The sequence below is a fragment of the Centruroides sculpturatus genome, unplaced genomic scaffold (assembly GCF_000671375.1).
Source record: "Centruroides sculpturatus isolate CEXI.00-Female unplaced genomic scaffold, Cexi_2.0 scaffold977, whole genome shotgun sequence".
NCBI lineage: Eukaryota > Metazoa > Arthropoda > Arachnida > Scorpiones > Buthidae > Centruroides > Centruroides sculpturatus.
In genome coordinates this window covers 70591-94738 of record NW_019385249.1, presented here as the reverse complement: position 1 = coordinate 94738, position 24148 = coordinate 70591, and the positions used below count along the sequence as shown (strand labels likewise).

The 24148-nt window shown below is 28.1% G+C and overlaps 1 protein-coding gene across 1 annotated transcript in view; it reads right to left on the bottom strand.

Annotated features, from left to right (window-relative positions):
- The window catches only part of LOC111636712 (histone-lysine N-methyltransferase 2C-like), a 211817-nt gene that overhangs the window by 125269 nt on the left and 62400 nt on the right, over positions 1-24148 (bottom strand). The window contains exons 7-9 of the mRNA XM_023382016.1: positions 17443-17670; positions 16454-16562; positions 11168-12385 (exon numbers count right to left, since the gene is read on the bottom strand). Of these exons, the coding sequence (XP_023237784.1) occupies positions 11168-12385; positions 16454-16562; positions 17443-17670 (1555 nt within the window). The remainder of the gene's footprint in view (positions 1-11167; positions 12386-16453; positions 16563-17442; positions 17671-24148) is intronic.

The following is a 24148-nucleotide window of genomic DNA, read 5'->3' as shown; positions in this document are numbered from 1 at the left end:
TTGCAAAATTGCATTTGGCTAAACTTGTTTCAAAATATAAAAAAGACAATATAGTGTATTCACTGCATGTGGGTAACAGGAAAGTTTTTACTACAGAGCAGGAGACAGAATTAACATCGTATTTAATGCAAGCATCATCAATGAGGACAAAATCTAAAAAGCAGCTGTTGCAACATATTCCAGAAGAAACTGAAAGTGAAGATGAAGGATCTCAAAGCAGCTCTTCCTCAACGTCTGATGCAACATCGAGTGAGGGATCTGATATTGAAAACACTGTCAAACATGTTCAGCCCAATGATTTCATTTTAGTCAGATTTGCAAAAAAAAAAAAAAAAAAACAACTTCTGTTGTTCACTTTGTGGGAAAAGTTTTGAAGAAACTGAGTGATGAAAACTTGAAAGTCAAGTTTATGAAAAAATATTGGAATGTTTCAAGTTTATATTTCCTGAGGAGGATGATATCAGTGATGTCACAATGGAAAATATAGTTTTAAAACTATCCCATCCATCCCAAGCAGGAGGAACGGCAAGAGCAAGCAAACATTATATTTCCCATCGATTTCACCTCATATCAAGCTGGGATAAATTGCGAAAAACATTCTATTGATCAAAGAAAGACGGTTTAATTATGTGATAGCTTACTGATTGTGATATTCTTTAGTTATTGTTCTTTGTTTAAAAAGATTTGATATTCTTTGTTTTAAAAATATTGATAATCTTTAACTGTTTAAAATAATTGTGATGTCACAAAATTCATATTATTAAAACTGTAATTTTTAGAAATTTTAGTCTCTAGTCTATCACTTTTCAGTTACAACGAAATTTAAAAACATTGAGATAACTAATTCCAAGTTTTACATTAAAACTCGGGTAGTCCCTTTCATCCCCGAGAGTGTCCCTTTCAACCCAGATGTGGGAATAAAAGGAACACCTGGAGAGGTCTTCAAAAATACGAATATGTTCAACTACCAATATAATAGGATGAATTCACAATATGGTCAGAATAAAGTAAAGGTCTAATGAATCTTTTGCACTAAAAATAAAACTGATTAGAAGTAAACTTTTTCAGTGAAAAATAAAAGTATGAATTTTGTCCCTTTCATCCCACCCTCCCCTATATTTTAAATTTTCAATATATAGTGGGACAAACCATAATATATGAAAATGATTGTAAAAATGATTAAAATTTTAAGAATGTTACCATCAGGAATAAAAATGATGCTACTGAAAAGTAGAAATGGCTACAATTTTCCATTAAGAAATGAAAATTCAAAATATACTGTACATGGCATATCAAATTGATCAAATGTATCTCATGAAAGGTTAAGAATGCCTATATTAGAATTATTAAAAATTGTAAGTTAAAATAGTTCCTACAATAAACTTATTTAAAAAACATTCTTTGTCATCATTGGTGTTATAAGCATCATGCATATTTTTAGGAACAGAATAATGGCCCAAAAATTTCTAGCTAGAAAAAAATATATGCTCTTGTTTTCTTAACTAAACATCTATTTAATTATGACTTTAAGTTGTTGTTCAGTTTTGTCTACTTTTATCAAAATAATAATAATGATGTCATAAGAATATTATAATTCAATATTCACTCTGATTTTCAAACCATTTAACCTATCACAGGTTCAATTCACATTGATATGCACACAATAACATCTTTCTTACTTATTCCAACAACATTTATTCTGAATGTTTTAATATATGCTAGATACATCAAAGACATTTTGATCTTGTGGAAAACAAAGCCTAACATTCAAGAATTCTTACATATTTTTTCAAATTAAATCCATAATACTTGTAGAAAATTTCTCCAATTTTTGAATGTTTGATAAATGGAATGGCTTTTTACTCGAAGAAGGCCTCTAAATGCAGCTAAAACATTTGTAATTCAGTATAAACCCGCTGGAATAAGTAAGAAAGGTGTTATTGTGTGCATATTAGTGTTAATTGAAAAGTTCCAGTTTATTAACTAACTTTATCACAGCTTCCTTCAGGTTTTAGTCTACAGCAAATTGGTAGAGCCTTTGAACAGATTAAATATGTGATAGTCTGAAGGAACACAAAATGATGCCTGAAAATTTCAAAATACAGATTCTGGAGTTTAACAGCAAGAATAGCAATACAAGAACAAGCATTGTCATGCAATATCACAACACCATTTAACAGTTGTCCTTGAGATTTTCTTCAAATTGCACCTTTTGCTTATTTTATCTTACTGTAACAAGCAGTGTTTATTATTAAACACTTTTCTTGATAATGTTCTGGTACTGGTCCTTATCAGTTCCAAAAGATTGTGAAACTTGTAAGTCTTCCAAAACTCGCATAGTTTGAAGTGTTTTATCTCCAGCAATGATTATTTTCAAAACATCATCAATTTGTTTTCATAGCAGTCCAATAGGTATCAGCAGATAACTAAATGTTTATTATTGTTCTATGAGTTATACTATTTAAACCAAGTCTGTTTTACAGTCAGAACAATGCTAATTTGTAAATTTTTACAATTTTATCAATAGTCATCCATATGTCCACCAGAATCCTGTTACAGACTTGATGCTGTCATTAGCAATGTATGTGCACAGGTGTACTGCTGTGTCTTCATACGTGACACTTGACACACCATTTTTAAACTTTTCAACTTATAAATAAATACACTATTGTGACAGAATACAGTTCTCATATTGCATTGAAAATTTTTCATGGGTTTCAAACCCTATCACATATTCAATATTTAAAAAAATGGATATAACTTGCTGTTCTTCTTTGTTGCAGTCAAAAAACAGAATGGAAATATTTAATGATAAGTCAAATATTTTTGAAGTCATATTACAATAAAAAATAACTAACCTATCAAATTCAAACTTATATTATATTGACTAAAAGGAGGTAATATTTAGTTCATGTGCCACTAATAATGATACAACCAGAAAAATTATGACTATATTGCATATAGTTATTCTATGAGATTTCTTTAAAAGAGAAATCAATGAGATCTATTTTGCATTTCACATTATTTATGTTAATAAATATATGCATAATAGCACATAATAAATATAATATATAATAAATACATATGCAAAATAGATAACATGAAAAATTTGTTTTTTAAAGCTATATGAATATCTAAAGCACAATATAAAATATTTATATTTAAAAGAATAATTCTCAAGTAATACATGTTTCAATATTTCTTTATGTAATTTATAAGGCCCTAATATACATAAAAAAGTTATGGAAATTAGACAATTAATTACTAAATTTGCTTTATGAAGTAGCAATACTTATTTAATCATTATCAATTTTAATACATTTGTAAAATTAAGACTGATAAATTTTTATTTTTAAAAATCAAATTATTATATCTAAAAGTCATTTAGTGTTCATCCTCAGAGATATTGAATGGTTTAAAATAAATTACAATGTTTAGCTGAATTTATTGCTCTGAAAGTAGATTTTAAAATTTTAAAGTTTTAAAATAAAAAATATATTAAAAAACAAAGAATGTAAAAGAATGTAAAATTACTAAAGTAAGAACCCGCTTAATGATGCCTCGATTAACACTGATTTGATATAACACAATCTACTCAAAGCCTTAAAAAAGGCTCAAAATTTATGCCAATTCAAATTATCGCAGCATTTCATTGATTCTTATATAATTTGATTATTTATGAACATAAACCGATCAGCAAAAGGTGGCAATTCGTCATAGCACTGTACTTACCCTAAATTTATGTTTGTTTGGTGCAGTTTTAAAAAAAATATAATATCATGGATGCCATAAGAAATATCGACTTTGCTTGCCAAGAATTAACTGATAAATGCATGAAGGAAGAGTGGAAGAAGGTATGGCTGGAGATATCCAAGAATTCTCAATGAGAAGAGCCTATCACTAGATTGTTAGGTTGACCAAATTGTCAACCTAATCAATACAGCAGGAATAGGAGATGTAGACGAGCATGATATTGAGGAGTTACTGCACGTCTTACCAACAATGATCTTCAAGAACTGGCAAAACAAGGAATTCATGTAGAACTGGAAAATAGTGATTCTGAAAACAAAGAACCCAAAGAATTTCTCTACAGATTTCCTTAGTAAAAGTTTGGTAATGATAACCAAAATCGTTGATCAAATATATAGTGAATAATCCAAATTTTGAAAAGAGTGAGAAAGCAAGACAAGGTATTTTGGATGTGATCTTCTGCTACCAACATTTGCTTAAGAAAAGAAAAACAGGCAACAAATGAAACTACGGAACTTTATCGCAAAAAACAAGAATTTCAGAAGAGTCAAAACCTTCATCACAAATAATGAACTTTACACTTCTGTGTGCATATGTTTATGTGTTATTTAGCATATATTATTATGCAAATAAATATAAAAATAATGTAAAATGAAAGTAAAATCTGTTTATTTTAGGTTGCATGTTCCCCTTTCTCTATTTACTCTATGTTAAAATGACCTTGTTTAATGCTTTGTCATCCAAGAACAAATCCCCTGCATTAAGTGGGGTCTTACTGTATTTAGAAAATTTGGAATCTTGAATTTTTAACACTATTTAATATTTTTTTTTAACAATAATAATAAAATAACAGAGTTTATTCATATATTGTTTTAATGAATTTTAAATTACATATGAAACTTTCAAGTTTTTTAAGCTTTGGCTCATCTTCAATAAAGTTAATTTGAACATTACCTACCTAGCAATTACTGCTATGCCTACTAACAAATGAATTTAACATTGATTAAAAGTATAATTACAATTATGGTAAGCAAAAACAATGCCAATTAATGAAAATACTAATAAATTAACATAAAAATTAAAAATGAGCATAAGGATATTAAAAACTTTTAATAGGTGAAAAACATTTTTGGATTATTTTCAGTCCAGATTAGCTCATATACATTTTGACTTGAATGATAAGTCATGAGGTATTCCAGAGATAGATTAAATTAAAAATAAATAAATTAAATAATAATATGTTTGCACAAAGCTTTTAACATACAACATATCTATGTACTCCAACTTTCTACTCTAAAATATATGAGCTGAAGCTGGACTGCGAGAAATAGTCTGAAACATTTGCCTATTAAAAAGTTTTTGGTTGCTTAATTTAGCTGTTCTTTTATTTTTTATTACAATGCTAAGATATGGTGCCAAGTTTTAAAGATTTTCATGAGCATAAGCTTAAGAGTACTTGCAAGTTTTACATTGAACGATCACTGCATTAGGAACATGAATCAGCACCATCTTGGAAGTGTTAAAGGGATGTCCTGTAATTGCCACGTCACAATTCGCTGCAGTCATGATGTGATGACCTATCATTTGAATAGTAGAGTGCAATATTTGCCAGGCATGGGCAAACAGGGCAACTTGAGTGACTTTGAGTGCCAACAGATTTTTGGGGTCCATAGGACAGGTACTAGTATTTCTGAAACAACTGCACTTGTTGGTTGTTCCCATACTACAGTGCCAAGGGTGTACTGCAACTTGATGGATCATATACAAACATCCACCAGAAGATTACACAGTGGCCAGTAATGTGTGATTGATCCCAGGAGTGAGCATTGTGTGTCAGGACTGTTATTTGAACAAAAAAAGACATGCCACAGCAGGAGCGCCACTAGCTGTTTTAACGCCCGTGTGCAATACCAATTATGCCGCCCCCCTGTTTAACTACAACTACCTACGCCGAGGTTGCCAGAAAAGCTCTTTAGTGTTGTCTCATAAGGGTGTGAAAAAAGAAAAGAAATACTTTACAGAGAAAAACTATTTATTATTACTAAGTTATTTTTGTTTACTTAAGTGTAAAGCCATATAAATATTTATCTACAGAAACTGAACTCTTCTTGCCTTTATGTTTGCGAAATCTGCTATCAATTTTTTTGTATCCAAGCTGTCTAAGATTTCATGTTCAATTGAAACTGTAGCTAAATTACTTAGTCTTTGCTTGTGCATTGTTGATCTTAAATAGTTTTTTTTTTTTTTTTTTTTTAATAATTTTTAACTTTGAAAAGGACCTTTCACCAAATGCAACTGAAACCGGCAATGTAAGTAATATTCTTAGTGCTATTGCTGTGTTCAGAAATGTTGAAATTAAGTCATCAGTAAAAAAGTATTGTAATAGGGTTTGTGGATCATTAGATTGGTTTTCTGGAAAATGCAACTTTAAAGTATTGATTTCATTAAACAAATCAATACCGTCAATGTCTGTTTCACTACTTGAATCGTCTTTAAGTTTCAGATTTAAATCCTAACCAAGTTAAAATATCATTAATTATACTTAGACCAATGTCGGAAGAATTATTAACAAAATAATTGCAATTTGACATGCGATAGAACTGTTTGAATGCGTACAAGTACAAACTGAGAAGGAAGTTATGTGGGGATTCCCTATTTTCGCCAGTCCTGTCAACTTGTGTCATAGAGCACGACTATGGGTACTTTGCCTTTCAGGCACCGCCGGATGGTTCAATCTGCCGACAGACGTTTCACACTGCATCTTAATTCTGATAAATGCCAATAGAGGCACTGTTAAACTATAATATAAATAAGAATATAGTAATTACGTGCCGGTCAGATTTTTTTTCTTCATGAGAAGACATTTCTTATGCTATAAGTAGGGTGGGTATTATGACAATGACTTTGAATAATTCTTGACCGATTGCTCGATTTGCTGCCCCCTGGATGTGCCGCCCGTGTGCGGTGCACGCCTGCTTACGGCGGGCCTGTGCCACAGTGGAACAGCTTAACCACCAGTACAACAGTAGACAAGGCAAATGTGTTTCAACAATGACCATGTGATGTACCTTCATCAACCGAACTTCTTTAACCATCAACCTGCAGGAGTGCCTCTGTTGACCATGTGTCATTAGAAGCAATGCCTTGCATAGGCAAGGGAAAGGTGTCATTGGACCTTGGACATGTGGAAGAGGGTCATCTGGAGTGACGAGTTTCATTTCATGCTGAACCATGCTAATGGTCTGGTCCAAATCTGGCATAAACAGCATGAAGCTGCATACCCTGGTTGCACAGTTAGAATTAAACGAATTGGTGGAAGTGGCAATGATATCACGATCTGGGGAGCATTCTCTTGGAAAGACCTAGGGCCATTAGTTGTTATCCCACAATCATTGAATGGTGAACAATACAGATACCTGTTAAGTGATCATCTGCACCCTGCAGCTATATTTCCTGACAATGATGCCATGTTTCAACATGATAATACACCATATCAGCAGCTGTGGTTCATTTGGGAATGGTTGGAGGAACACTACAATAAATTCCACACACTTCCTTGATTCCCAAACTCACTAGAGTGCAATCCTATTAAACATGTTTGTAGTATGCTGGAACTTGTGATGAGGTTTTCACCAACTTATCTGCAAAATGTGCACCAACTGACAAGCATGGATTCAGTTAAGAATAGAGGATGTTTGGAATCTGGAGAGTCCATATGTTGGCATTTGCAATCGGTTATCAAGAAGAAAAGTGGACAAACCTGTTATTAAGCAGGTGTTCCTAATGTAATAATCATTCAGTATATATATTATTTAAGTGTAGCAGTATAGCAACACTTGAATAGATCAATTGATTAAATATTTTGGTTATAATAGAATGTTAAAATTGATATTTTGTTACTTTAAACATAACATTTCTTAAAACTTCCAAAACTTCAAAAGTAATTAATATCATAATTAATAATTTTATGATTTTCACATTAAAATTTTTCAAAATTTTAAAGTGTAAGTTTGGAACACATTCTTATAAAAGTCATTAAATAAATACATTTAAAGATAAGCATTAATAATTATTAGTACTTGATATTAAAGATAAGATTAAAAATTATTTTTAATAGTTTGAAAATGTTCAATGTAATAAAAAATTATTAAACTTCTTTAAATTAAAAAATTTATAATGATACAAACAACTGATTTGATATCATTTGATTAAAAAAGCATTTAACACTTTGAACAAATATGTACAGTACAATAAAATTTAATCATAACTAAATTAGATAAAATTTATGATATTTGCAACAAAAAAATATTTTGTACATAAAAATAAACTAACTTGCATTTTTAAAAGTAATACTTTTTTTAAATTATTGATTTAACATCACTTATTCTAATTATATAAAATCTTATAAATTCTAACTGTTGTATTTTGAACCTATAGTATAAGATTACATTTGTATAAAAAAAATCAATAAAAAAATGTGATCAAAATTTTAAAAAAATTTATATTATTAAAAATTTAAATTGATTTCAAATATTCAATAATAATGATAATGAATTATTATTATTATTGAATATTTTATCAAAATTTCTGAATAAATTAATTTAGTGAATACCACTGAAAAATAAAAAGTTCTTTGACATTGCTTGTTAAGATAACCAACTATTTTATTTATGAAAAATGCTTTCAGCTTTATTTTAGCCATCTTCAGCTTTACTACTTGTTCCAATGAACGTTGAAAATCATAGAATTTTTAAAAATTTAAAAATAAACAAATCAAAAAAATTAAAAAAAAAAAATATTTAAACTTTTTAAAGAAATTTTTTAAGAAGTTTAAATATTTTAAGAAATTATACTTAAAGAAATTTTTTAAATTAAAATATAAAAATTAAAAATGTTTTAACAATACAGTACATCATGTGAGAATCTGAAGTTGAAAGATTATATTCTTGACAAATTCATTTAAAATAATTTATATAAATTTTGTCTGTCACAAAGTTTGATAAAGTTAAAAAGGAAACTTCCTGTTTCTCACAGAGAAGAAAACAGTTCCTCCAAAAGAAATAGTTTGAGTGAATGTCTGGCTCTCTGTGGGACCACATGACTTCCAACACACAGTGAAAGTATGAAGGGTTATTTATAATGATTCTATTAGATGAAATTTTAGTATTAAAGGTAAGAGGTCACCTTCAAACACACACTATCTAAGGCACCCTTGCCAATGCTCTCATCCCTCTTTCAGTTCCCTACTTTACTCATTCCCAAGAACTTCCAACTCTCTACATCCAGTGTAATATAATTTTCATATTTAAACTTTCTCATATAGAAAAGCAGTTGGAAATAGATTGTCATTATTTTATCTCCTTTAGATCATTTATAATTTCAAGATTTCCTTTTGTTATAATACCATAATTTTATATAATTATCATTTGTCTAATAACTTTCCTTATTAATAAATTTGTTCTTTAATCATTGCATTTGATTTGTTAATTCCTAACTCCATCCTTGGCCCACATAATCTATGTAATTCACATATCCCATGTTATTAGAAATTCAATTAAAATCCTCCTAAAATTCTAATCAAACTTCTAATACTTTTTCCACTCAGAAAGGAACTAACTCGTAAGTTAGGACACAAGATAATTCATCATAACTGGTGTTAGGACTTTTAGAGAAAGATTTCTCCTAACTTTCTTTTATTCCATATTATTTATCCTGAATGCAGAACGGGGTTATCCCAGAGACCCAGATTCTCACAATCACAAATAGTCAACAACATTTACCATAATGCTGATCTTGTGAGAATTAAATTTTTTAACAACCTAATGTGATATTGCACAGATTTATTACAGCATATAATTAAATATTTTTCTTAATTATTTTGTTAGCAATATTTTTAAAGTTGCTGTTATCAGTTATTGATTTCCAGTTGTTACTTAGTTTCCTAACATCATTACTATTCATAACTTTTAAGTATTTCACTAACCCATAAACTTAAAATTAATGTTTAATTATAAAAGTTTTAAACATTTCTTAAAAAGTTCAAAATTGATGTTTTGTTTGACTCATTTATTAAAGCCAAACAATTGCTGGATTTTATTGGGCTATATTACTATTATTAATTAAATAAATGCTAAATAATTTGGCACAAGAGATAGGTGTTAGGTGCCATTTCTTGCTAAATTTAATAATTACAATTATTTTTCTGGCAGTCTTTTGGCTTTTAATATATAACCATTGGATTTTAAATGTTGATATTTAATTCATTTATTTTTAAGGTATTTTAAATTCTATAAATCAACATTCATTGGAACAAGTTGTAAAACTGAAGATGGCTTAAATGAAGCTGGAAAGATTTTTTCATAATTGAAATACAGTAGAGCGTCGATTTTCCGAAAGTCAATCATCCGAAAGAATTCCAGTCGGCAAATTTAAATTTTCGCCAGTGCTGTGGCGCTTCAATCTTTGGCTATGTCTTGGGCTACTCAAATATTTTACGTTTTTGATACTAAATTAACATCTGAAGTATAATTTTTTATTATTTTTATATTTTTCAATATANACCGTTACCAGTTGATGATGCGCATGCTGAGATCATATAGGATGAATAATCCTCTGGTAAAATATTTACTTAAATAATAAATAAGTAATTTACCTATGACAAAAACGAATAATAAATACAATTTAAATAAGGATTTAACAGCGTGTTTTTTAATTTTTGGAACCTAACCCTCCTTTTCGCACTAGTTCTTTGTTTCGTATAACACGGATTTGCATAACACAGCAATTTTTTGGAACGTAACTCCCATGCTATACAGGGGTTACCTGTAGTTGATTACTTTAATAAGCAGTGTTGAATATCTGTTTTTATTATGATGATGCCAAAATTGGAAGATTTCAAAAACTACTGTAAAAATTATTGTATTTATTTATTGTTAAACAAAGTATATTTAATTAAAAGTTTAGGTTTTAAGTTTAATTTGTTTTAATTTCTTTATACCCAATTTCTGTTTAATCTTTCAACATTACTTCTGTAGTATTTCCTAAATTTTACATAAAATTAAACCTTTTTAAGTAAATTTTGATCACCTTTAGAATTCCATAAGTTATGTGAACATGAAATAAACATTTTTAAATTCATAAAATTTTAAAAACACACTCGGATAAAGTAACTTTCTGAATTTAAAAATGTTAGACTCTATGCTCATATTAACAAACAGAATATAAACAAACAGAATTATGATAAACATTCAGTTCTATATAAAATCTTAAATAACTAAAGCATTAAAAAATTTTGAAATATACAGTATCTTATTATATAAAGTTTATATCTATAAAATCCTGTAAATTGTATATATTACAATCATTTATGCTTCATATTTCATAATCATAAAAATTGTAACTAGAGTTTAAAATTTACCTTCAGATACAGATGGTTCATCTTTTATAATATCAGATATAGAAGAGTTTAAATTTTTATCATTTTCAATTTTATGTTCTACATTTAAATCTTCAGTTTTAATATTTATTTGTGAATGCATTGTATTACTGTTATCCTTGTTCTTTTCAGAATTCTCATCTAATGTTTCTTTATCTCCAATCTTTGTATTTTCTTGTTTGAAAATTTTATCTTTATCACATACTTTTTCTGTTTGTATATTATTTTCAATTTCTTTTTTATAAACTGTACTTTTTGAATCACTTTCAGTACTGTTATCATTATCACCTGAAGCATTTTCAGGTTCAGCTTTAAGTTGATTATCTGAGATAGATTTATTTGAACAAATTTTTAGTGATGTAAGAGCACTTTCTTCTGATCCACTATTATTTACTGTCCAACTATTCTGTGTATTTATTATAGTAGTAGAATTTTGTAACTGTAATGTCACATTCTGATTATTTGTTAGAGCAGAACTATTCTTTGTATTAATGCCAACTTTGGCACATTTATCTGTTTGATGAAACACAGACTGAATAGCATCACTTTTGATACTTTGATTTTCAGAATTTGAAATTTGTACATTACAGGCATTTTCATTTGTTTCATTAGAAACAGATTCTAGTTGAAAACTAGATTTTTGTTCTTCATTTACTTCTCCTTTATCACTTTGAAAACACTGTGCATTATTTAAAGAAGAAAATTCTGCAATTTTAAGTTGTTCATTTTCTTGTTTATTTGATTCTTTTAATTGCATTGGTTGAATCTCAGTACCTCTGATAACATAAGAGAAAGTAGTTGGGGTTTGTTGGTTGATTTCAGAATTTATAGAGGTTGAAGATTCTGTTGAGGATAAATTTATTGAGACTATTCCAGTACGGATAGATTGTTCTTGACATATTAACTCTCTATACGGGGTAATGTTTGGAGGAGGAGCTGATCTATAAACATTATGCAAACTAGAAGAATTTACAAATGATGAATTCTGATTCTGAGATGAAATGTTTGTTGATTCTAATTTCAATGTAGAATTAACATTTGTGGGTAACAAAGAAGGTGCTGGACGTAAATGATGAGGATATGGTGGTGGAGGTCGTACAGCTGATCCACTTACAGCATGCAAATTGGAAGTTTGAGGATGAATTTGAGAATTTCCAGGAAGTGATGGAAATGGCTGACCAACAAGATCTGAATTCAAATCTATAAATAAAATGAAAAACTAATTTATGAAAAATAAAACATAAATATTGAAATACTTTAATATGTTATTGATTAATGAGTATTAAAAAACTTGAAATAAAAATTATCGAAACCATGTGCAACCATAAAATAAAATATTTTTGTTACTCTAGGTAACATACTAACTTAATGATTATAAATATTTAATTTTGTATATATTCATATACATCCTAATTTTAAAATAAAATCAGAATTCAAAATATATTTTTATTATAAGTCATTTTTATATAAAATAATTTCATTGCAGAACTTACATACAAATATATTTTCTTTTATACAATTTTAAATATTTTAAATTTTTATATATAGATAGATATTAATAATAAAACTATAATAGGGATATGATATATACTATATGCTTTATGTAATTTTATTTCTTTAGTTTAAAACATAATTTATTACATACATGTTATATATCTATTATAATCACTTTGTGATATATCAGTAATATATAAGTGTAAATATTTCAACAACAATAATACCTTTATATTGAAAAACTGCTAAATATTATTCATTAAAAAGGAATTCACATAATTACTCCATATAATATTTTAAACTTATTTACTACTTTTCTTTCAAACAGAGTGATTCAAGATTTGTTATACTTCTTTTTCATTTTAGAATATATTTCCTGTAGAAATCAATATACTCAGTTTCAAGATTTAACTATAAACTACTGCTAGAAATTGGTTTCCACTAACTAGAATGTAATTCTTAAAGTTTTATATCAACCCAAGTCATTTCTAAATTGAGATAAAAAGAGATAAATAATGCCATAAATAAATATTAAGTAACAATATAAATGAAAGTGTTATGTCCCAGAAAATGGCATTTTTGCTTATTTCTTTAATTTAATTTAGCCTAAAAAAATTCTAATTAATTTTATTTTGCACATTATACATTAATTAACTACATTTCTTCAATAAATAAAAAAGGCTAATAAGGAATTTTTAAAATGTAATTATATATAAATTTACTAAATTTTAAATAATGAATTAATAATATACTATGTCAATAAAACTCAATCACCTCAATATCAGCATTTTGTTCAGCATCAACCTGGAAATAAACTCTGAGTTTATTTCCAATATCAAATTTTAAAAAAATTACATAAATTGAAAATTAATTGCACAATTAAAATGTCTAAAATGTTCAATGAAGATAATAGAATTCAATCAAAAATAAAATAATTTTACTCATTAATAACAGTTTATGACATAACTATTTGATGCAGGCTGCATCTGTTTATCAAAAAGTAGCAAACATATTAGTTTTGATTAATAAATATATACAATAAAAAAGTTGTAGCTTATATTACATTTTTTGTAACATATAAAGCATTAAATAAAGACATGATAATTAATTAAAGATAATATAGTAGAGAATATTATATAACAATTTCTTTTATGAAAGTTAATGTACTGTACTGTACTGTACATTATAAACTATACACACACATATATATAATGTACAGTTCAGAAGATATCAAAAGATATGAGCCTATATCTATTGATTTAATATTTGCAGATACTTGCATTTTTTTTTATCTTTACTCCAAAATTTTAAAATACAGTCTAATATTACCAAGTACCAGCTGATGCTATTATTTTAAAGTTCTGTACTTATTAGTACAGAACTTTAAAATAATAAACCAAAATATTTATTAATATTTTGGAATAAAAAAACAAAAAATGATTTTTAAAGTTGTATATTTCAAAGTAAAGTGTTGTTATTTACACACCAAGTACATTAAACATGTAAAATATAACTTGTTTTCTTGATATTCAAGTAGAGAAAACAATAAAACAAGTTTTATTCAAGTATTTTCAATGATTTAATTTCAATGAATTCAGGAATACAGTTATTAAAGACATTTAAAATTACAATAATTAAAATCTTGAAATAACAGTATCTTTCGCTTTGTTCAACTCCTGTAAATGTCTTAATTTAATTTTAATAGCTGTTCTTTAACAACCATATTCCTGAAAGATAGTGATGTTAAAATCAACAAATGTACTTTAATTGGACTTCCTTTTATTGTCTTTTTACTATTCTATATGTGGAAAATAGTTCATATGGTATTTTTATTTTGTCACTATTTTGCCATATATGAAAATATTTCAAAACAGTAAAAGATCCTCATTTCTTTAATACACATTTTCTACAATTCTTTCTTTAGTAAAATCAGTTATTTAATAAGTAGTTGATTTGGATAATAACAATTTGTAGCTGACAAAAAGTTGAATTTCAGCAAATTTCTTAAAATATTTAACTACGAGATAAAATATAGAAGTAAATATGCAATGAGGTATGGGCTCATGAGAAGAAATCAATGATGATTTACAGCAATTAAGTCAGATCTTTAGATAAGGATTTTTTGAGATATGTTGTGTAAATAAATATTATAGTTAAAAACCAATTTATTATATACAAAATTTAACATCTAATAAAAAATATGCAGAAAATTTCATAACAGACTGAAATAAATAAACCAATTGATAATTTGAAATATAGCTAATGTAGTTACATTAGTAATTTTTTGTTGACAATATTTTTATGTATTAAAATAATAAAAAATTGGTATAATTGCATTATTCTATTGACTATTGTAGTAATATAGTATTTATAAAGTATTAGTGACATTTTAAATTTAACTGTGTGCTTGGTATATGTAAAATATAAAGTATATATTATAATTTCCTTACAGTCCTTATTTTTAATTGTCTACTTAATCCCTTTATTAGTTCTTCACCTGAGTTAACTCGGGCAGGTTACATAGCGTTACATAAAACTCAGTCCTTTCAGCCCCGCAAAAAATTTTTGGTTTTTTTTTGAATTTTTGGAATGTTTTTTAAGTCTCCAAATTTTTTCAAAATTTTTTTCCCACGCGAAAAAATTTCATTGCGATTTTAATCTACCTTTAACGACGCACGATTAACGCTTAATTGTTTTTTAATGGGATTTTTTTATCAAATTTAATTCATTGTTCTAAAGTTGTAGTGCACAGATTTTCCTTTGGTAAAGTTATTTAAAGCTAGTTTCTGATGTCAAAAACCACCTCCAATAGTTTTTTAATTTTTTTAATTAATATATTTTACTATATATACGTTTCATTAAGTCGGGGGGCGGTTGGAAATCGCAATTAAAATTTGAATTTTTTAAAATATTAAAAAATATATGGCCAGCTAGTATTCACCCTACTATAAACCCATCACCTCCCTAGACTTCTATGAGAATGTCCTGGAAAATCCAACTCCAGCTGTGTTCAAGGTCATCCAGCTATATAAACAATGACTCATCGGTGTCATATTTCGCAGAAAGGCGAGACAAAGGAAAATAAAGTTTGAAGCTTTTTCTTCAAAATTAAGGCATTTCTTTCAGTTTTTTTTCCAGTTTTAAGTATTTTTTATGTTTAATTACATTAATATCAAAAACTGCTGGGAACTAAAGGTGTTAAACATTACCCATTAATAGGACTATTAATGATTAATGTCCAAGTAGACAATTTAAAAAAAAAATAATTAATAAAGTATATATGCCAACTTCTAAGAGATTAATATTACAGTTCTATATGTGACTTTTGAAAACAAATAATGCATAAATTAAATTCTATTCACATGATGAAGTATTCTGTAAATAAATATTTATTTGAATATGTTTGTTTCACATAATTATAATTTTAGTATTTAAATTTTTTAATGTATTTTTAATGTATCATTATTGGGTCTGATGATGTAAAATGCATACCAAAACATTCTATGAAAGTACATTTTTTATAAAATGTTTGTAAAATTTATGCATTGTATAAGGTATAAGTTTTTATGTAATGATTCATTTCAGAAATTTTTATCGTAAGCATGGAAAATGTTATAAAATATAAACAATTATTTATTTTTGCAGCTAAATATATATCATGTTTTAAATTTTGAATTATTAATTTGCATTTTAGAAAAAATTCAATTCAATACTTTATTATATCTAATATTTAAGAAAAAGAATCATTTAATGTATAATAAAAATTTAATGTACCTTTTTGAATAATTTCCGAATCATTTTGGTGAGTGTTTGTAAGATGACCTTGAAGTTTTTCAAGTTGTTCTCTTTGTTGAAAACTTTCACTAAAAGGATTATTATCATCCTATATTAAATAAAAATACATAAGTTATTATACTATTGTTTATATTAGATACTTTATGTAAATAAAGGAGTGCATTCTTAAAGCTCTTCATAAAAATAGATTAAAATTCATATACCATTATTTCAGTGTTGCATTACTTCATAGTTTATTTCACTATGAATTATGCTGAAATTAGTTACATGCAATATTATTATTTGGAAACTTAAATAACATATAAATAATTTTATAAAATATCTCAAAAAATTCAAAACATTTTAACTTTTTTATTCATTTATAATAATAATCAATTATCAAAATACATCTTTTTTGCAACTCTGTTTTAAGTTAAAGCAAAGATACAAAAATAATATGTCAAATAATGTGATTAATTAATTCAACAAACATCAAAATCACAATAAAGTAATTGTACTAAAAAACTTTATAATTTTATGCATTGATTCTTCTCATTAAAAAATTGCTTTTGAATCTTAGAAATATAATGATAAATAACAATTGTTTTTCAAAATTATCTAGAGTTCCTAGATAATTAAAAATAATTTTAATTAAATTATTAAATACCCATAAGTTATCAAAATTTATAGTTTTATTTAGGATATAATATTAATATAGATAAACTATCACTGCATATCCAAAAATCCAGCAGAGAATGAATAATACAGTGCATAAGAACAAATTTTTTTTTCTTATGTAATTTTCATTCTCTGCTTGATTTTTGGGTATGTAGTGATTGTATATTTGTGTCATCCAGTGTTAGTCGATATTTTTAAACTTAATATTAATATAAATTGAACTATTCCTAAATGCAAGTTTAATTGCAAATAAGATGTTTATCACAATGTATTATATTGAATTATTAAATTTCAAATTAGTTTATAACAACCTGGGAAATATGAACTTGATGAGGACGAGATATATGTTCAGCTTGAGTTACTGATTGAGATAATATTTGAGATTGTCCAAGAGGAGACTGTTGTTGCATTAATGGTGAAGGTGACATTGTAGCAGGTGAATTCTGCATTAATGGAGATGGAGAATGTGGCATTCGAGGTGATGGAGATGGACCAATGGGAGAAGGTGACATCATTGGAGACTGTGGCGTTCCAGATCCCTAAATAGTAATAACAATTATAAGAAATAAATTTTTAAATATTAATATTTATATATTATAAAATACATTTCATATTACAGGATAATCATACTTTGGAACCATATTGTAATTTCTATGTTGTAACAAGACATCTCTGCAGTAACTTGCATAAAAAAGTGGTAAATTTGTTAAAAATTTGTTTATTTTTTCTTCTAGATTATTAAATTGAAGGAATTATGCACTTGAATCTATATTTCAGAATCTTGCTGATCCAACTTGAAGATTCCAAAATGATAGATTCAATTAAAATAAATATCAACATCTAAAACATAATAGTTATATATTAAAGCTAAACAATTGCCAGATTATATAGAGCTATATTACTACTAGTATAAATAATTAAATGCTAAATAATTTGGCCCTAGAGATAGATGTGAAGCACCAGTTACACTACTAGATGGTAAGTGGAAGTTGCAGTTTTGTATCCTGCTCTGGGCCAATTCTTTCTTCCAGAACCTTCTAAAATTATTTANAAATTCATCCCTTTCTTAAATAATAATTTTATTTCCTTTAAGAAAGGGATGAATTTTCATTCTGTAGCTATGGTTTTATCAACATAAACTAAGAATATCTTGAGCATATTTAGCATTACATTACATTACATTAAAAGAGTAGAGAGGTTGTCTCTGTGTGCACAGACTTTACCTCTAAGAAATTAGAAGTGACGAAATTGAAATTAGAAGAGGAAATGATAGTAAGTAGGGAGGGAAAGAAAATAGGAAAGATTAAAGGAAAGTGTCAGATCATTGAGTGTCTGCATCATAATTGTTGAACAAGTAAAAATACAGTGACAAGACAAAATATGTTCAGTAAACAGCATAAAAACAAACATGACAAGTTTGCACATGTGGGTGAATGTGTACAGCAAAGGGGGGTACAGACACAATGTTTTAACAATTACAAAGTACGCGATTTGTGACCACTTTATATATATACTTTATACAAATACCGACACTCAATAAAGGAGTGGAGTATCTATCTACCTTCTCAGCAATACTAGCTACTTAATAATAAACCACACACACCTGATTTGTATTTGCCGAGTTATTTTCTTTGTGCAAATGTTTTCGGCCAATTTATATAGGCCATCTTCAGGCTTTAACGTTGTTCGTTCGATGGAACCAATAGTTCAAAATTCATTTGAATTTGAACTTTTAACAACGTATGTGTATAATAAATAATTAAGAATAATATCAAAACTTGTTGCAACTTAACAATAACATGAAAAGCGTAAATTAAAATAAATATATGATAAAGTGTAATCTAAAATCGCGTTTCAATTTAACCATGAAACAACAAAAAACAAAACAAAAATTTTAACAACTTTCACTGAGTTTGAACTACTGAAGCCTAAAAAAACTCCAGATCATAAAAATGTTTATGGATTATTAAAACCCATACTTTTCTCAATTTTATATTTCCAAGCCATTGGTAATGCTTTTGCATCTTTTGCATTTAGGCATCTGTCCTAAATGCAAAAGAGCAATTGGGTATAAAACGCACAAAAGAATGGTTAAACAAGAGTCAATTAGTATTAACAAAAGCAGATAAAACCAAACAAATGGTCATTATGGAAAGAAAACACTACAATAAAGAAATGGAGAAGTATATCAAAAAAACCGAATGTGAAGTTGTAGATGAAAACATAATTTCAAGCACGGATAAAAAGGTTAGAAAGATTGAAAAAACACCACTGTCGTCCGTCTTAACGTTCCTGAAAAGAGCACATAACCCCAATCCACAGATGTCTAGATTATTCGCATTCGCGAAAACGCACAAAGAAGTCAGGCCTGTGGTAGAGAAGAATAACGCACCAACGTACACACTGGAAAAACGTTTAAAAAAATAGATAAGTACAAAAATGGAAGATAATAGTTTTGTGACCCATGATCCAACTAAAGTAATAAAAGAAATACGAAGCTTAAATTTAATGAACGATGAAATAGGAACTGTGATGGACTTTGAAAATCTGTACCCCTCCATAAATCTAACATCGTGCTTCAACGAATTAATTGAATTCTTAATACAACAAAATCAAGAAGTGGGAAAATTCATAGAAAACTTGCAAGATTTGGCAAAACTGATTTGTTTTCATTCATTTTTCAAATTTAATGGAACGATATACAAGCAAACGAAAGGAGTTCCCATGGGAAGTCCTATGTCAGGACTCCTATGTGAACTTGTAATAAGGAAATTGGAAAAGAACATCCTCAAGGATTTCTCTGATAGCATCGTAATATACAAACGCTACATTAATGATATATTAATAATTTGGAAAAATGACCAACGCATTAATGATTTCTTAACAGCAATCAACAACAATGAGCATGGATTGAAGCTAAAATTAGAACAAAAAAGCCGAAAGAACATTTCTTGGATATTAACATGGAATTCAAACTAGGAAACATATAAACGAGTGTACATTTGAAACCAACACACACTCCTTTATATATACCTGCATGGTCAAAAGACCCGTATAAATATCAATTATCTGCGTTTAAGGCACTGATCAAAAGGGCCTTCTTGTACTGCACCAATGTACAAGACCAGGATAAAGAAATTAATAGAATTCAACAGGTAGCAAGGAGTTTAGGATACAGAAAGTCCACAATCAAAGGCCTTGTAAAAACCTACGGTAAACAAAAAGCTACAAATGCAAAACATAACAACAATACTACATTCAATAAGTTCACATACAATGAACAAATGAGGACGGTGGTGAAGGAGTTAGGAAAATACAAAAACGCAAAGATAATCTATAAATGAGCACCCAATATTTATAGATTATTAAGAAACGACAAGGACAAAATTAAGTTGGAATAGCAACCGGGTGTGTACAGTATTCCCTTTGAGAACCAACAGTTAGGTATTGAGAAAGACTATATAGGAGTAACCAGAAGAAACCTGAAAGTACGAGTAAAGGAGCACAAATATAGTATAAATAAAAAACTGAGTAGCACGATATTAGCAAGTATGGCACAGTCAGACGAATCAGTAGTCAAATGGGATGAAGCCAAGATTATTAGGATGGGGCACTCACCTTCCATTGCAATGGAAATAGAGAAAATAGAGATTTACAAAAGTAAGATGAAAAACAGATGCCTAAATGCAAAAGATGCAAAAGCATTACCAACGGCTTGGAAATATAAAATTGAGAAAAGTATGGGTTTTAATAATCCATAAACATTTTTATGATCTGGAGTTTTTTAGGCTTTAGTAGTTCAAACTCAGTGAAAGTTGTTAAAATTTTTGTTTTGTTTTTTGTTTTTTGTTGTTTCATGGTTAAATTGAAACGTGATTTTAGATTACACTTTATCATATATTTATTTTAATTTACGCTTTTCATGTTATTGTTAAGTTGCAACAAGTTTTGATATTATTCTTAATTATTTATTATACACATACGTTGTTAAAAGTTCAAATTCAAATGAATTTTGAACTATCGGTTCCATCGAACGAACAACGTTAAAGCCTGAAGATGGCCTATATAAATTGGCCGAAAACGTTTGCACAATGAAAATAACTCGGCAAATACAAATCAGGTGTGTGAGGTTTATTATTAAGTAGCTAGTATTGCTGAGAAGGTAGATAGATACTCCACTCCTTTATTGAGTGTCGGTATTTGTATAAATTATATATATAAAGAGGTCATAAATCGTGTACTTTGTAATTTAAAAAAATTTGTGTCTGATACCCCCTTTGCTGACACGCTCACTCACACATGCAAACTTGTCATGTTTGTTTTTATACTGTTTCACTGTACATATTTTGTCTTGTATTTTTACTTGTTCACTTTCCCTATATTCTTTCCCTCCCTACTTACTATCACTTCCTCTACTAATTTCAATTTCATCACTTTTAATTTCTTAGAGGTGAAGTCTGTGCACATACAGACAACCTCTCTACTCTTTTAATGTAATGTAATGTAATGTTATTCCATGTGGTTGTTAATCATGTCAGCTCCATGCAGTTTTCGATTAAGTATGTAAACCATTGTTTGTGTTCAAACTGTTAAATCAAACAATATATTCAAATATTAGAATGAGCTGTTTCATGTGAACTTCTACAAAGAGTTCCATTCAGTTGCTATTGGATAAACTTGAAGATGACTGACAGGCAGCCAAAAATGTTTATTAATCAAAAAAATTATTATGCTGGATAAACAAAAGTTTATGATAGTTATAAAAAATTTATCTTTCGGAATCACAAAAAATTCTGTAGCATTTTTGAAATTTAATTTTCACAAAAAAATATTATGACTTAATTATACTATTTGTCAATCACACTAAGAGTGTCAATTATCCAGTCTCTGATTATTTGAATTTTGTTATGCTGCATTGTTATGTTAACACATATTTTTTGCCCTGAACGCTGTTATATTATATGAAAAATGATCACAGGATCCAATTGGAATATAGCACAAGAAATATTGGAAGCAATTGGAATATATAATAGCATAATAGCACAATTGGAATATATAATAGCATAATAGCACAAGGAATATATAATAGCATAATAGCACAACTGGAATATATAATAGCATAATAGCACAATTGGAATATATAATAGCATAATAGCACAACTGGAATATATAATAGCATAATAGCACAATTGGAATATATAATAGCATAATAGCACAATTAAAATATATTGGTACTAGCACAAGAAATAAGGAATATAGAAGAGATAGCCAGTAATTAATCATGGATACACCAACCTTATACATAGGTTATGTGAATGGTACAAACGTACACAAGAAGTAGCAAATAGTCTGACGGAAATACCGAAAATTGAACGGAAAAAGGATAGAGAGAGTATCCCCCTCACTTATAACCCACATTTAAAATCATTATACACTGCAATTGGCAAGAAACGTGGGATCAATATAGCATACAGGAGATGCCCGTCCATTTTCAACAAACTACGTAATGGAAAAGACCATCCTAATCCCGACAGATTACCGAGCATTTATAATGTTCCTATAAGAAATGGCAGATGGGATAAGGAAATGATATATGTTGGTAAGATTAAAGGAGCATAAGTCTGACATACTACATAATAAATGTGCAATTGCCCTTTTGACTTATGCAACAGACCTGGATATTACAGCAAATTTTAACGAAGCTCAATCACCCTCACCACCCTGCATCCAGAACACCTCAAATGATTGGAGGCAATGGAAATATTTAAGGCAAGATGCAGGACTACCTGCATTAATTTTAAAGACGAGATGTCTCTTTCTATGGCGTGGTCTTACCGAACATTAGCATTTGATTTTCTATTGGATTTAAATTGAAACTTGTGCGCATTTTGAAACTCATTGTATTATTTGATATTTGAATGTCTTGGAATGCATGCGCATTTGGCATCCAGAATTGAAGACCTTTCAAATGAAGTTTGAAATTTAATGGCCAGCTTGGAACGAATATATGTAGAAGCCTGAGGAAGAGCACAAAAGGGGCATCAAAAACGTTCGCAACAATAGAGTATAAACGTTCCAGTTATTTGGTTTAAGTAAGTCAATTTTATATTCAACCCGGTGTGTTAGGAAACTAAATACTTTAAATTTACTGTAATTACTCACATATAGGACAAGGTGTGACTTTAAAGATCAAAATAAAATTAAATTTATTAATACAATTCTATTTTGTTTAATCACAAGTAAAATATCACACATTGTACTGCATTACAATGTGTACTAAATGCACACATTGTACTGCAAAAATTACTAGCATTTTAAACTTTAAGGAAAAATCTTGTAAAATCGACAACATAATTTGTTTATGTAAAACTAGACAAACGGAAACCATTTTTTCTTGCCAATTCTTAACAGTCAAATCCACTCTCCGTTGATTACACTTATGAGTTTCTCTGAATTCTGATTTTCAAATAATCATCTGTTTTCACATGGGAATGGATTAAAACTTATATAGGGCTCCTGTGTGATTTTGGAATTTCAATCTAAAAATCAATTCAAAAGCTTTGCTTTTCCTATATCTATTCATCTTTACTCCTGACAATATAGAAGAACGATTCAAATGACCTAGATAAAATACTTTTGTTTTCATACACAAGGGTGAGCATCTGGTAAAAAATGTGAATACACGGTTTACAAAAATTATTTGCAAACAACACAAAGAATCTTTCACTTGTGTGAATAAAATGACCTAGGAATTTGAAGCTGTGATAAATTAATAAAAACCTCGTCTTATATGCGAGTAAATACAGTAGAGCGTCGATTATCCGAAAGAATTCCAGTCAGCAAATTTAAATTTTCACCAGTGCTGTGGCACTGCAATCTTTGGCTATGTCTTGGGCTACTCAAATATTTTACGTTTTTGATACTAAATTAACTTCTGAAGTATAATTTTTTATTGTTTTTATATTTTTCAATATATTTATTTTGTTTGTACAAAATAAAAAAATAATTTTTAACGAT